Source organism: Cotesia glomerata, linkage group LG4, assembly GCF_020080835.1.
Source record: "Cotesia glomerata isolate CgM1 linkage group LG4, MPM_Cglom_v2.3, whole genome shotgun sequence".
Classification (NCBI taxonomy): domain Eukaryota; kingdom Metazoa; phylum Arthropoda; class Insecta; order Hymenoptera; family Braconidae; genus Cotesia; species Cotesia glomerata.
In genome coordinates this window covers 665128-675974 of record NC_058161.1, presented here as the reverse complement: position 1 = coordinate 675974, position 10847 = coordinate 665128, and the positions used below count along the sequence as shown (strand labels likewise).

General features: G+C 27.1%; 2 protein-coding genes across 4 annotated transcripts; one reads left to right on the top strand and one right to left on the bottom strand.

Annotated features, from left to right (window-relative positions):
* Positions 1–2178: 2178 nt before the first annotated feature.
* Positions 2179–5770, bottom strand: LOC123263150 (putative leucine-rich repeat-containing protein DDB_G0290503). 2 transcript variants are annotated; one of them, XM_044725694.1, is made up of 3 exons: positions 5634–5770; positions 4800–4904; positions 2179–4732 (listed from the first exon to the last, which is right to left on the bottom strand). In XM_044725694.1, exons 1-3 carry the CDS (start codon positions 5721–5723, stop codon positions 2447–2449), a joined length of 2481 nt encoding a protein of 826 aa, XP_044581629.1. In that variant the 5' UTR covers positions 5724–5770; the 3' UTR covers positions 2179–2446. The 2 variants fall into 2 exon arrangements, with proteins under 2 accessions (XP_044581629.1, XP_044581630.1); XM_044725695.1 differs by having other exon boundaries at positions 4818–4904.
* A 64-nt stretch (positions 5771–5834) lies between these two features.
* On the top strand, positions 5835–10077 carry LOC123263155 (uncharacterized ENTR1 family protein). 2 transcript variants are annotated; one of them, XM_044725700.1, is made up of 6 exons: positions 5835–5864; positions 6561–6660; positions 7790–8667; positions 9259–9321; positions 9401–9552; positions 9700–10077. In XM_044725700.1, exons 1-6 carry the CDS (start codon positions 5850–5852, stop codon positions 9830–9832), a joined length of 1341 nt encoding a protein of 446 aa, XP_044581635.1. In that variant the 5' UTR covers positions 5835–5849; the 3' UTR covers positions 9833–10077. The 2 variants fall into 2 exon arrangements, with proteins under 2 accessions (XP_044581635.1, XP_044581636.1); XM_044725701.1 differs by lacking the exon at positions 5835–5864 and adding an exon at positions 6244–6372.
* Positions 10078–10847: the final 770 nt, after the last annotated feature.

The window sequence follows — 10847 nt, the reverse complement described above, 5'->3', positions numbered from 1 at the left end:
AAAAAAAATTGTTATTTTAGCTAAAAAATAAAAATTTTATTTGTTAGTTAAAAAAATAAATTTTTCTACAACAAATGTTGAAAAAAATTTTTATTTCAGTTAAAAAATAAAATATTTAACAAATTAATTTATTATTAAAAAATTGATTATTTTTTTTTTCAAAATAAATTTTTTTTTTCAGTGTATTAAAAAAAAAAAATAGTCCAAATTATTTTACTGGCAAAAAAAAAATAATTAATAAAAAAATTTAATTACTTAATAAAATCCGGTTAATTTAGGATCAAGTCTGAGGCTAAAGCTTTAGTATTTATAATTATTATTATTTTTTAATGTTAATCTCTTAATTATGTTACACATTAAAAACATTAATTATTTTATTAGTGTTGATTAATTTAAACAAAACTTAAATAAGCATTTATTGTTGTGCGATTTATATTTGATTACAAATGTTAATATAATATAATTAATTATTATTATTATATACATAAATGTATGACATAAGATTTCATTTTTTTATGTTACATTTGTTTACGTTATTTTTTATAATTACAGTACTTAAATTATATAAAAAAAAAAAAATTGTTATTATTTTTAGTTGAATTTTAAAAATTATCCAGTGCTATTTATAAATTCTTTGTAAAGAGTTAAAAAATTATTTTTTTTTGTCAGCTGGATAATTTTAAACGGCAATTCTTCCTTTAATTACAAAACCAAGACTCGAATCGAAAAAGTGAATCTAGCTGGATATATATATACATGAAGAAATATAACAAAAAAAAGATAACATATTATTAAATGTGACGATACAAAAAATTGATTATTAAAAGAAAAAAACCTGATTGTATCGTCGAGTCCAAAAATAACAAAAATAAATATATATTATGTATATACCGTTAACATAGATTATAAATTATAATTATTGATAATAATAATAAAGTTTTAATTTTTTGGAACTGCACCCTGACAGCTGTAAAAAAATACTTGATATTTTTCAAATCTAATAATAAATTTTGTTCTACTGTGTAAAAAATGTCTATGAAAATTGGTAAAAAAAAATTTGGTAATTATTTACAAGTCCACCATTTTAATTTTTATTTTTTTTTTTGAAAATTTTGATATGTTTTTTTGAAAAATACATTAAAAAAATGAACAATTTATAAAAAAAAAAAGTTGATTATCACAATTTTAACAACCTTGACCTTGTATCTTGTGAACTGTTAAAATTTTTAAAGATACAAGCTCATCCCGATGTTACATTCATCAAGACCTTTCATTTGAGTATCCACATCAATTTTTCATATATTTATATATATTATATATATATGTATATATAAAAAATACATAAAAAATGCATGCGGGTACTCAAATGAAAGCTCTTAATGAGTGTAACATCAAAGTGAGTTTATATCTTGAAAAATGTTAATAATTAAGAAATGACCTTGTATTTCGTGAACTATTAATATTTTTAAAGATATAAGCTCATCCCGATGTTACATTCATCAAGACCTTTCATTTGAGTACCTACATGCATTTTTGATATATTTTTCATATATAATATATATAAATATATAAAATATATGAAAAATTGATGTGGGTACTCAAATGAAAGCTCTTGATGAGTGTAACATCGAGATGAGCTTATATATTTGAAAACGTCAATAGGTAAGAAACTAGAGTGCAATTTAACAAAAATAATTAAGAAACGACCTTGTATCTCGTGAACTATTGACATTTTTAAAGATATAAGCTCATCCCGATGTTACATTCATCAAGACCTTTTATTTGAGTATCCACATCAATTTTTCATATATTTATATATATTACATATATATTGTATATATGAAAAATGCATGTGGGTACTCAAATGAAAGCTCTTGTTGAGTGTAACAACAAGATGAGCTTATATTTTTAAAAACGTCAATATTTAAGAAAGTACAGTAGAATTTAACAGACGTCATTATATAATAAAGCAAAATTTTATTTATTTATAGTTTACAAGTTTTTTTTTTTTAATTTTTCATTATTTTATTTAAAAAAAATATATTAAAAACAAAAAAAGAATAAAATATAAATTTTATCCTAAAGTATGAGCCAAAATTTTATCCAACTTTTGAATATAAAAAAGCTTAATTTTTTTCTTCCACGATATTTTTTCCAGAATAAAAAAAAATGTTAATTTTTAACTTGTAAATAATTCCCAAAAATTTCAATGATGGCCTACATCATCCTAATATAAATATAATAATACACTGAGCCTTTAATAACTCTAAACTCACAAATTAATTATAACGTAAATATAAACATCAATGAAGCTGTTAAGTCTGTAAGCATCAAAATAAATATTTTTATCTCAATGCCATAAAAAAATATATATATAAATAAATATATTATATATTTATATATTTATCAACAATATATATATATATTTCAAAAATAAAACATCTAACTATCTATTAGCAGTACTCCTGCTCCATCCAAGCCAGGGAGCCTCCTGCTCGTCAAAATTTTTGCTTTCATCATCTTGAAATTCTTCCTCCGAAGAACTGCACCTGCGTTTCTTCCCACTCTTATAATCCCCTTTATTAACATCAAAATTACCCCCAGAAATTTTATAATCATGTTTAATCCCATCCTCCTCAATGTCCTGAAAATGTAGCTCATGGTCCATGTACTCAACAACATTATTTTCCTCACTAGTGTACTTATTATACTGCTCGTCAACCTGTCTCTCCGTCACGGCATGCAAAGAACTAGTGCTCGCGTCACAATTGTAGTATTGTACAAAAGAGCCGTTCTCTGAGACAATAACCGGCTCGATGGGCTTGAACCCGATCGATCTCAGCCTAGCTACTCTCATGTCCCTGTCCGACAAAGCCACAAACGCCGACAAGTTATCATTATCATCATTATCATTATTAATATTAACATCATTCCCACTATAAAACTTCTTCTGCCTCAAAGATTCTTCTTCCTCTTCTTCCTCTTCAGAATTACTGTCTTCAAACTCTGATTTAACTTCTTCCATTTCTTCCTCGTCTTCTAAATCAATCACTTCAATCTTAATAAGAGACTTTTCATTTTTTTTCTGAGTCTCCATGTTTACAAAAGTCGTCGCATCTTTTGTAGCAATACACTGCGTTGATGCGTCAACCATTCGTGGTTTTATTAATGAAGATTCTGTGTTTATTATTTTATTTCTTCTTTTTAAAATATTATTGCAATTATTTCTATCCTTTAAATTACCCCGAATTTCATGTTTCCCCTCATCTTTATTTTTATTACCAACACTAAGCCTTTTACACCCATTAATCTGACTTTTCTTAGCAGTAGCAATAATCTTCCCCTTCCTCCTAAGCTCAACTCTCGGATAACTAGTAATATAATCTGACAAATCCTTCCTTTTACTCAAAATAATCGCGGGACACCTTAGCCTCCTATTTTTCATAGTCCTAGTCTGAATACACTGCCCGCGTAAATTCATCCCGAAATTAGCATCAATAGTTAAATTAGCCAGCTCATTTTTCCTTTTTCTAGGCACTGATTTCTTACTCTTACTCCTATTAACCTTCACCTCCTGATTCTTAACCGTAGACCTTGTCTCTCTAAAATGGTTCATTTTACTCTTTCCCTCCCTATCCTTAACCTTCCCAGCATTTAAATTCTTACCTTCATTCTCCGGGAGTCCAATAATGCTTCCAATAAGCAATTTTCCCGTAGGATTGTACCGTTTTTTAATAATCAAATTCAACATTTGCTCCGGAGTCATAGTTTCAATCTCCACTACTGCTTTTTGAAGATCGACTTTTTTTTCCGATAGCCCGGAAGATTCCGAGCCCACAGAAGCTCTAGTGCTTGCTCTGGAGTCCAAAAACAAATTTTTACACTCTGTAATTTTATCCTCTTGTTGCACTTTTTTTAATTCCACGTCTAATTTCTTACTCTCGGATTTAGTTTTATTGTAAACCCTGCAGTAAGTCATAGGAGTTTTTTTAATATCTTGCTGAGGATTAGGCGACGAGTCATACAACTCAGTTCTAATTGAGATATTTGTATTCTGTAATTTATAAGGCTTGGAAATAAAATTAAGGCTGTTTAGCAATGAAGCTTCTTTTTCTTTCTCTCCAAGATCAGCATTTAATTTAACCTTCTCGACTTCAGACTCGCAAGATTTAAACTTTTTAGACTCCTGAGAGCAGCCGTACATGTGACACTTGTACAATCCGCAGGATTTTAATGGAGATTTCTGAGAAGAAGATTGTCTAGTGACAATCCTAGTCTGAGTCACCCAAGGCGGAGCCTCCTGATGATTCAGCCTCGCTAGAGCGTACTTGTAATATCTAGTTGAATCTTTGGAGTTGATCCCGATCCAGCAGGAAGCCACGATGTACAAGCCATCGTACCGGTAACCTGTTTTAGGAGCGAACTCATTCGCTAAATTGTAGCTCCGGATTAATCTCAGCGGAATGTGGTTGTTAAAGTTGGTCAATAGAGGGTCGGTGGGCTTGCTCTGGTTGTATTTACCTCCTGTGAAGGTCAGGTAGGTACCCAGGTCCACGTCGTTGGTCGTGTTCACGTGGGACGTGCAAATTGAAGCCACTCCGAAGACTCCCTCGTCGATGTCGTTGTCGAAAGATTTATGGACTCTGTCTCTAGCGCAGTCCATACGGATTCCCCACCAAGATCCGGAGGGAAATCCTTCGATTACTCCGTAGGTCACGTCCTCGCTGTTACCCTGGAGGATAATTAGGTAAATATAGTTTTTTATTTATTGTTATTTATTTTTGTAAGAGTGTACTTACGATGTGAACTTGTCTTAAATCGCTTGTTTTGTTAGTTTGTTTTTTAGACTCGGTATTTAGTTTTGTAAATAATTTACTCCATTCTTCTTGAGTTTTATTGTCAATCTAAAAAATTTGATTTTTATTTTTATTAATAATGACGCTAAAGTTAGCAATTTTTTAATTTTATTTAACAAAAAAATTTTTCTCAAAAAAAAACATTTTTTAGTTTTTGCATTTTTTAAATGTCAATTTTTTTTTATAATTTATTTTTTATAGAATTTTAAAAATTATTAAATATATGCTAAATTAATTTTCATTTATTAATAATATAATATGAAAATAAAGTTAGCCGACATCTAAAAAATTTTATGATTTTTTTTTATTAAACAATTATTACAAAAAATTAAAAAAAAATTTTTTTTAGTTATAATTTAATAAATTAAGCAAAATAAAAAAATCCAAAATATCGGCTAACTTTATTATTACTAATATGATATTGGAAATAGCAGACAACTATCAATTTTTTAATTTTTATTAAAAATTAATTATAAAAAAAATTTGCAATTTTTTTTTAATTTCTAGATGTGTTATAAAAGTTTAAAAATTGATGAAAATTAATTTAGAAGATATTTGATCATTTTTTAAATTATATAACAAATAAATTATAGCAAAAAAATGGCATGTAGAAATTAAAAAAAAATAAAAAATCTAATTTTTTAAAAATAATTTTTTTGAATAAATTTTTTTGATAAAAAAATTTTGAAGTGACCGCTAAATTTAATGTCATAAAAATTGACAGATGTCTGTTAATTTCAGGATAATTGATTGAAAAAAAATAGATTTGTTTATTACCTTGCTCCGTGATCGTAGTTTCCGCAAAATAGCGTCATTATCCTTGAGAGTGTTTGGATAAAAATTAACATTGAGCGCGTTTTTAGCCATTTTTAACCATCTTATAAATACCACTTTAATTATTTTAATATTAATTATCTCAGCTCACACTTTTTTGTAAACACACAGTACCTAAAAAATCTGTTTTTACACAATGTATTGTAATTGTAAATTTTAATGGAAGAAAAACATGTACGTATGCACGCTGATGTCTAATGTAAATCTATCTTTATCCTTTAGAAAGTAACTTCATGATCTGTCGCTCATTTATTTTCAATTATTATATAAATATTTTGTTAATACACTTAAACGTGAAAATAAGAGTGTAATTTATAAAAAAATAATAATAATAATAATAAATAAACTATAAACTTTCATTTAAATGTTCACATTTAGTAAATAATAACAATATTTTGTTACGGCTGTTTCGCACTGTAATTTTAGTGTGGCGCCACCTTGCGGAAAATTTTAAAACTAAGTTTTTTAATTTCCAAAAAATATTTGCAAAAATACTTTTTAAAAATGGACGTCATAATTGTTTTTTAATAATTCTAGTCAAATTTTGTAACTTTTATTTTTTTTTTTATTGAAAAAAATTTTATTTTAAAGTTTTAAACTAACGGGATCTCGCAACTCGATTCTATCGACTCTGAGTGATCGATATAATTTATTTTATACATAATATTATTATTATATCAAAGTAAGTACTTGTATATTGTATATTGTATATATACTAAATTTTTTTATTAAGATATTTATACCGCTAGACAATTTCAAGCGACTTTTCAATCTAAATTACTAAAGTTTAATTTTTAATTATTAATTTAAAGTCAGTGATTAGTAATGTGAAAGTAAAAAACTACAAAAGTATTTTATTTGTTATTACAGAGTATGCAAAATAATAAAGGAGGCTTGTCGTCGTCCTCCTCGTCATCGTTAGAAGATTTGGATCAGCCGAGAGTAGAAAGATCTAGTTATCAAAGTCAAGGTAGTAAAAATAATTCACCTTTTATTAATTGACATTTATTTATTTATTTTTTTTTTTATTAAAAAATAATTTAACAGATATTTGATAATTTTTTTAACAAACAGCAAAAAAAATAATACTAAAGTTAGCCGATGTTTTTTAATTGTTTTTAATAATTAAATTAGGATAAAAAAATATTTTTAAAAAATTGCATTTACAGTTTTTCAAGTTTTTTACAAATGAAATTTATTTTTTAATAAAAAAATATAAAAATTAATGTAGCAGCATACATTTAATAATTTTATAAAATAACAATTAAATTATGAGAAAAAAAATTAGAAAAAGTGACTCAAAAATATTCTACAAATTTTTAGATATCGGCTAACTTAATTTAAAAAAAAAAATTGACATTTTGAAATCTAAAAAAATAAATATAATTTTTTAAAAAATAATTTTTGGAATAAAGTTATTTGTTAAACAATTGTCAGCTGATTTTAATTTCTTTTCTTTTAATTATATGAAAGTTAATTTAGCTGATATTTAATAATTTTAAGAAGTTTTTTACAAATTAATTATGGCAAAAAAAAAAAATATAAAAAAAATTGACATGTAAAAATTTTTAAAAATAAAAAATGCAATTTTTCAAACCAAATTTGTTTTTGAAAAAAAAAATTAAAAAATGGTCGAGACTGCTAACTTTAATGTCATTTTAATTATTTATTATGATGATAAATTTAGCAGATATTTAATAATTTTTAGAATTTTTTAACAAATAAATTATGGCAAAAAATATAAAAAAAATTGACATGTAAAAATTTTTAAAAATAAAAAATGCAATTTTTCAAACCAAATTTGTTTTTGAAAAAAAAAATTAAAAAATGGTCGAGACTGCTAACTTTAATGTCATTTTAATTATTTATTATGATGATAAATTTAGCAGATATTTAATAATTTTTAGAATTTTTTTTAACAAATAAATTATGGCAAAAAAAAAATATAAAAAAAATTGACATGTAGAAATTTTAAAAAATAAAAAATGCAATTTTTCAAACCAAATTTGTTTTTAAAAAAAAAATTAAAAAATGGTCGAGACTGCTAACTTTAATATCATTTTAATTATTTATTAACAGCGTAAAATTAAACTTTTTAGAAGCGATGCCGAAAAAAGAAGAAAACCCTTTTAGTTTTAAACACTTTCTAAAAAAAGACTCTAATTACTCCCACGCTGGAGCGAGACCCAAAGTTTACTCCAGCCGAGTGAATTCTTTATCAACAAATCCGGTGACAGCTGACAGCGTAGTGACCGAAACAGACGGTATTTACGCAAGAAACCCAACGGAACTTCCAGATTTCGTCCAGGACCACCTGGTGATCGAGCAGTGCTACTTGAACCACCAGGACGCGGCTTCAGGAACCCAGATGATAGCTGACATCGACAACCTGCCGGACTTTGCGCTGAACAGCGTCGAGTCTCGGCCATTGCGCCACCGGAATGAGCAACATTCGGTGAAGAAGCACGACACTGTTGGCGACCTGCCATTCGACTTGACTACGGGGAACGACAAGAGGAACCTAGATGGCTACCGCAATCTGAACCACGGCTCTCCGGACAGAGAGACTATCAGAGAGCCGATGAACTTCCCTCTTGACCTACCCTTCGCGGGACCTTCTTCAGACCAGGGTAATTCTGTCCAAGTTAATTCTAATGAAAGTATCCACTCTCTGGGCGGCGATAATGGGATTCCCAAGTCGCTCCCGGATTTTCTCAATGATGGACCCATCAGGAATCGAGTTCCTCTGCCTGATAATACTGGGAATAATATTGAATCTTCACACCCGCCTCTGCAAATGGAGATTGAGATGCTGAGACATAATCTGGAGATTGCTCGCAGGCAGAATGGGGAGAAGAACAGGAGGATCCAGATGCTGGAGGCTGAACTTGCTTCTAGAAGAGCTGTGGATTATGAAGAGACAGCGCATTTGGAAAAAGCTATGGAGCAGGTTGAGGATAATCTGAAACGGAGCACGGTATGCATTTTTTTATGACATTTGAATTGATTATTTTTTTTTTTAATTAATAAATTTTTACAAAAATTTTAAGACTAATAAACAGAATTGCGAACTATAATAAATTGAATTATGTTTATTTATATAATGACTTTTGTTAAATTGCACTGTACTTTCTTAACTATTGAGATTTTTAAAGATATAAGCTCATCCTGATGTTACAATCATCAAAAGCTTTCATTTGAGTACCCACATGCATTTTTGATATATTTTTTATATATACATATATATGATATATATTTTAAAGATATAAGCTCATCCCAATATTACACTCATCAAGAGCTTTCATTTGAGTACCCACATACATTTTTGATATATTTTTCATACATACATATATATATTACATATAAATATATAAAATATATGAAAAATTGATGTGGGTACTCAAATGAAAGGTCTCGATGAGTGTAACGTCGGGATGAGCTTATATCTTTAAAAATGTCAGTAGTTTACAAGATACATGGTCATTTCTTTATTATGTGGCTAGAGCTTTTTTTATATAATTTATTAGTTAAAAAATTTATAAAAATTATTAATTTTTATTATTTTTAGAGGAGAGCTGTCAATGCTGAAAGTGCTGTCACACAATTAAAACAACAAATTAAAGAACTAACGGTTAGTAAATAAAAAATAACTTAATTTTTTATAATTTATAATTAAGATTTTTTTTTTAAATACAATTATTATTAAACAGGCGGAAATTTCGGTCCTGAGAATAGAAAACAGAGAATTAAAAAATGCCCTGGGAGCTGGCTGTAGTTCAACCTCCAGAGAAGGTGATAAAAAAGTTTTAAAACTGGCTGGTGATCTAAGAGAAGCTGCTTCATCAGCTGAATCTTATCTCAGGTAAATAATTTATTTTTTTATCAATAATAAATTATGTTTGTTTTTTTTTTTACTCTCTACATATGATGTATAAAGCCAATTGGCGTCTGTTCTCTTATAAATAAATAAATAAATAAATAATATGTGAATTTAAATTTGTAATTCCAGGCAACTGATGTCAGGAGTAGACAATTTAAAAATAATAGCTTCAACCCTGGAGAACTTGGATAGGATAGAAGATCGAACCAAAGATTTACTGCCGGACTTTGACGAAGACAACGCCGCAGGACCGGCATTATAAAACCCCAGTCGTAATTATTATCAGTATAAATAATTTTTTGTTTACATAACTATTTGTCTACAACTTTAAATATTCTAAACATTTTATTTATTATACATCAAATATATATATATATTATACTTTTGTACATAAATAATATACTTAATTATAATTTAGATATATATTTATACAATTAAGTAATAAGATGCGCGTTCTGTGAACGGTTTTTAGTTTTTAGTTATAAATATATGTACACAGATAATCAATGCTAGCGTTATATATTATTATATTACAGAACACATAGTATTTTTAAGAAAAAAAAAATATATATATTGATAAAAATGCTTATTTTGAAATTTAAAGAGCGATAAATTTATTACTGATATAATAGGCAAGACAAGAATAAGTAGGAATATAAATTTTTAATTTTATTATTTTACCGCGTACATGCTTGTGGTGCTTTTTAGTAATGTATATTAAAAAAATTCAATACAAATAAAATAATAAATATTATCTTTTATTTTTATCAGATCTTAGTAATTATCTAGATTATTAATAGAATCAGCAAAATTTTGTGGCCAGTGTATTTATATAATAAAATGGGGTTTTATGAAGAAATGACCTTTTATCTCGTGAACTATTCACATTTTTAAAGATATAAGCTCATCTCTATGTAACACTCATCGAGACCTTTCATTTGAGTACCCACATTAATTTTTCATATATTTTATATATTTATATATATTACATATATGTATTTATGAAAAATATATTAAAAATGCATGTGGATACTCGAATGAAAGCTCTTAATGAGTGTAACATCGAGATGAGCTTATATCTTTAAAATATATATTATATATACCTACTATCCCTTTTAAAGTCTAATCTTGTTTAAATTTAGCTAAACTTACTCACAATACAATACCCACGCGGAAATGTGAAAATGAAAATTTCAAATTTTTTTCAAGTTAGTAAGCTAATCAACTGTTTGGCCTAAGATCTTTGTAGAGGATGTAAAAACGAATCGATTGGTACA

Coding starts and splice junctions, on each gene's coding strand:
- LOC123263150 (XM_044725694.1), bottom strand. CDS start 5,723: ATGGCTAAAAACGCGCTCAATGTTAATTTTTATCCAAACACTCTCAAG. Junction 4,905..5,633: donor AACTACGATCACGGAGCAAG/GTAATAAACAAA, acceptor CAAATTTTTTAG/ATTGACAATAAAACTCAAGA. Junction 4,733..4,799: donor ATTTAAGACAAGTTCACATC/GTAAGTACACTC, acceptor ATTATCCTCCAG/GGTAACAGCGAGGACGTGAC.
- LOC123263155 (XM_044725700.1), top strand. Junction 6,661..7,789: donor ATCTAGTTATCAAAGTCAAG/GTAGTAAAAATA, acceptor TAAACTTTTTAG/AAGCGATGCCGAAAAAAGAA. Junction 9,553..9,699: donor TCAGCTGAATCTTATCTCAG/GTAAATAATTTA, acceptor TTGTAATTCCAG/GCAACTGATGTCAGGAGTAG.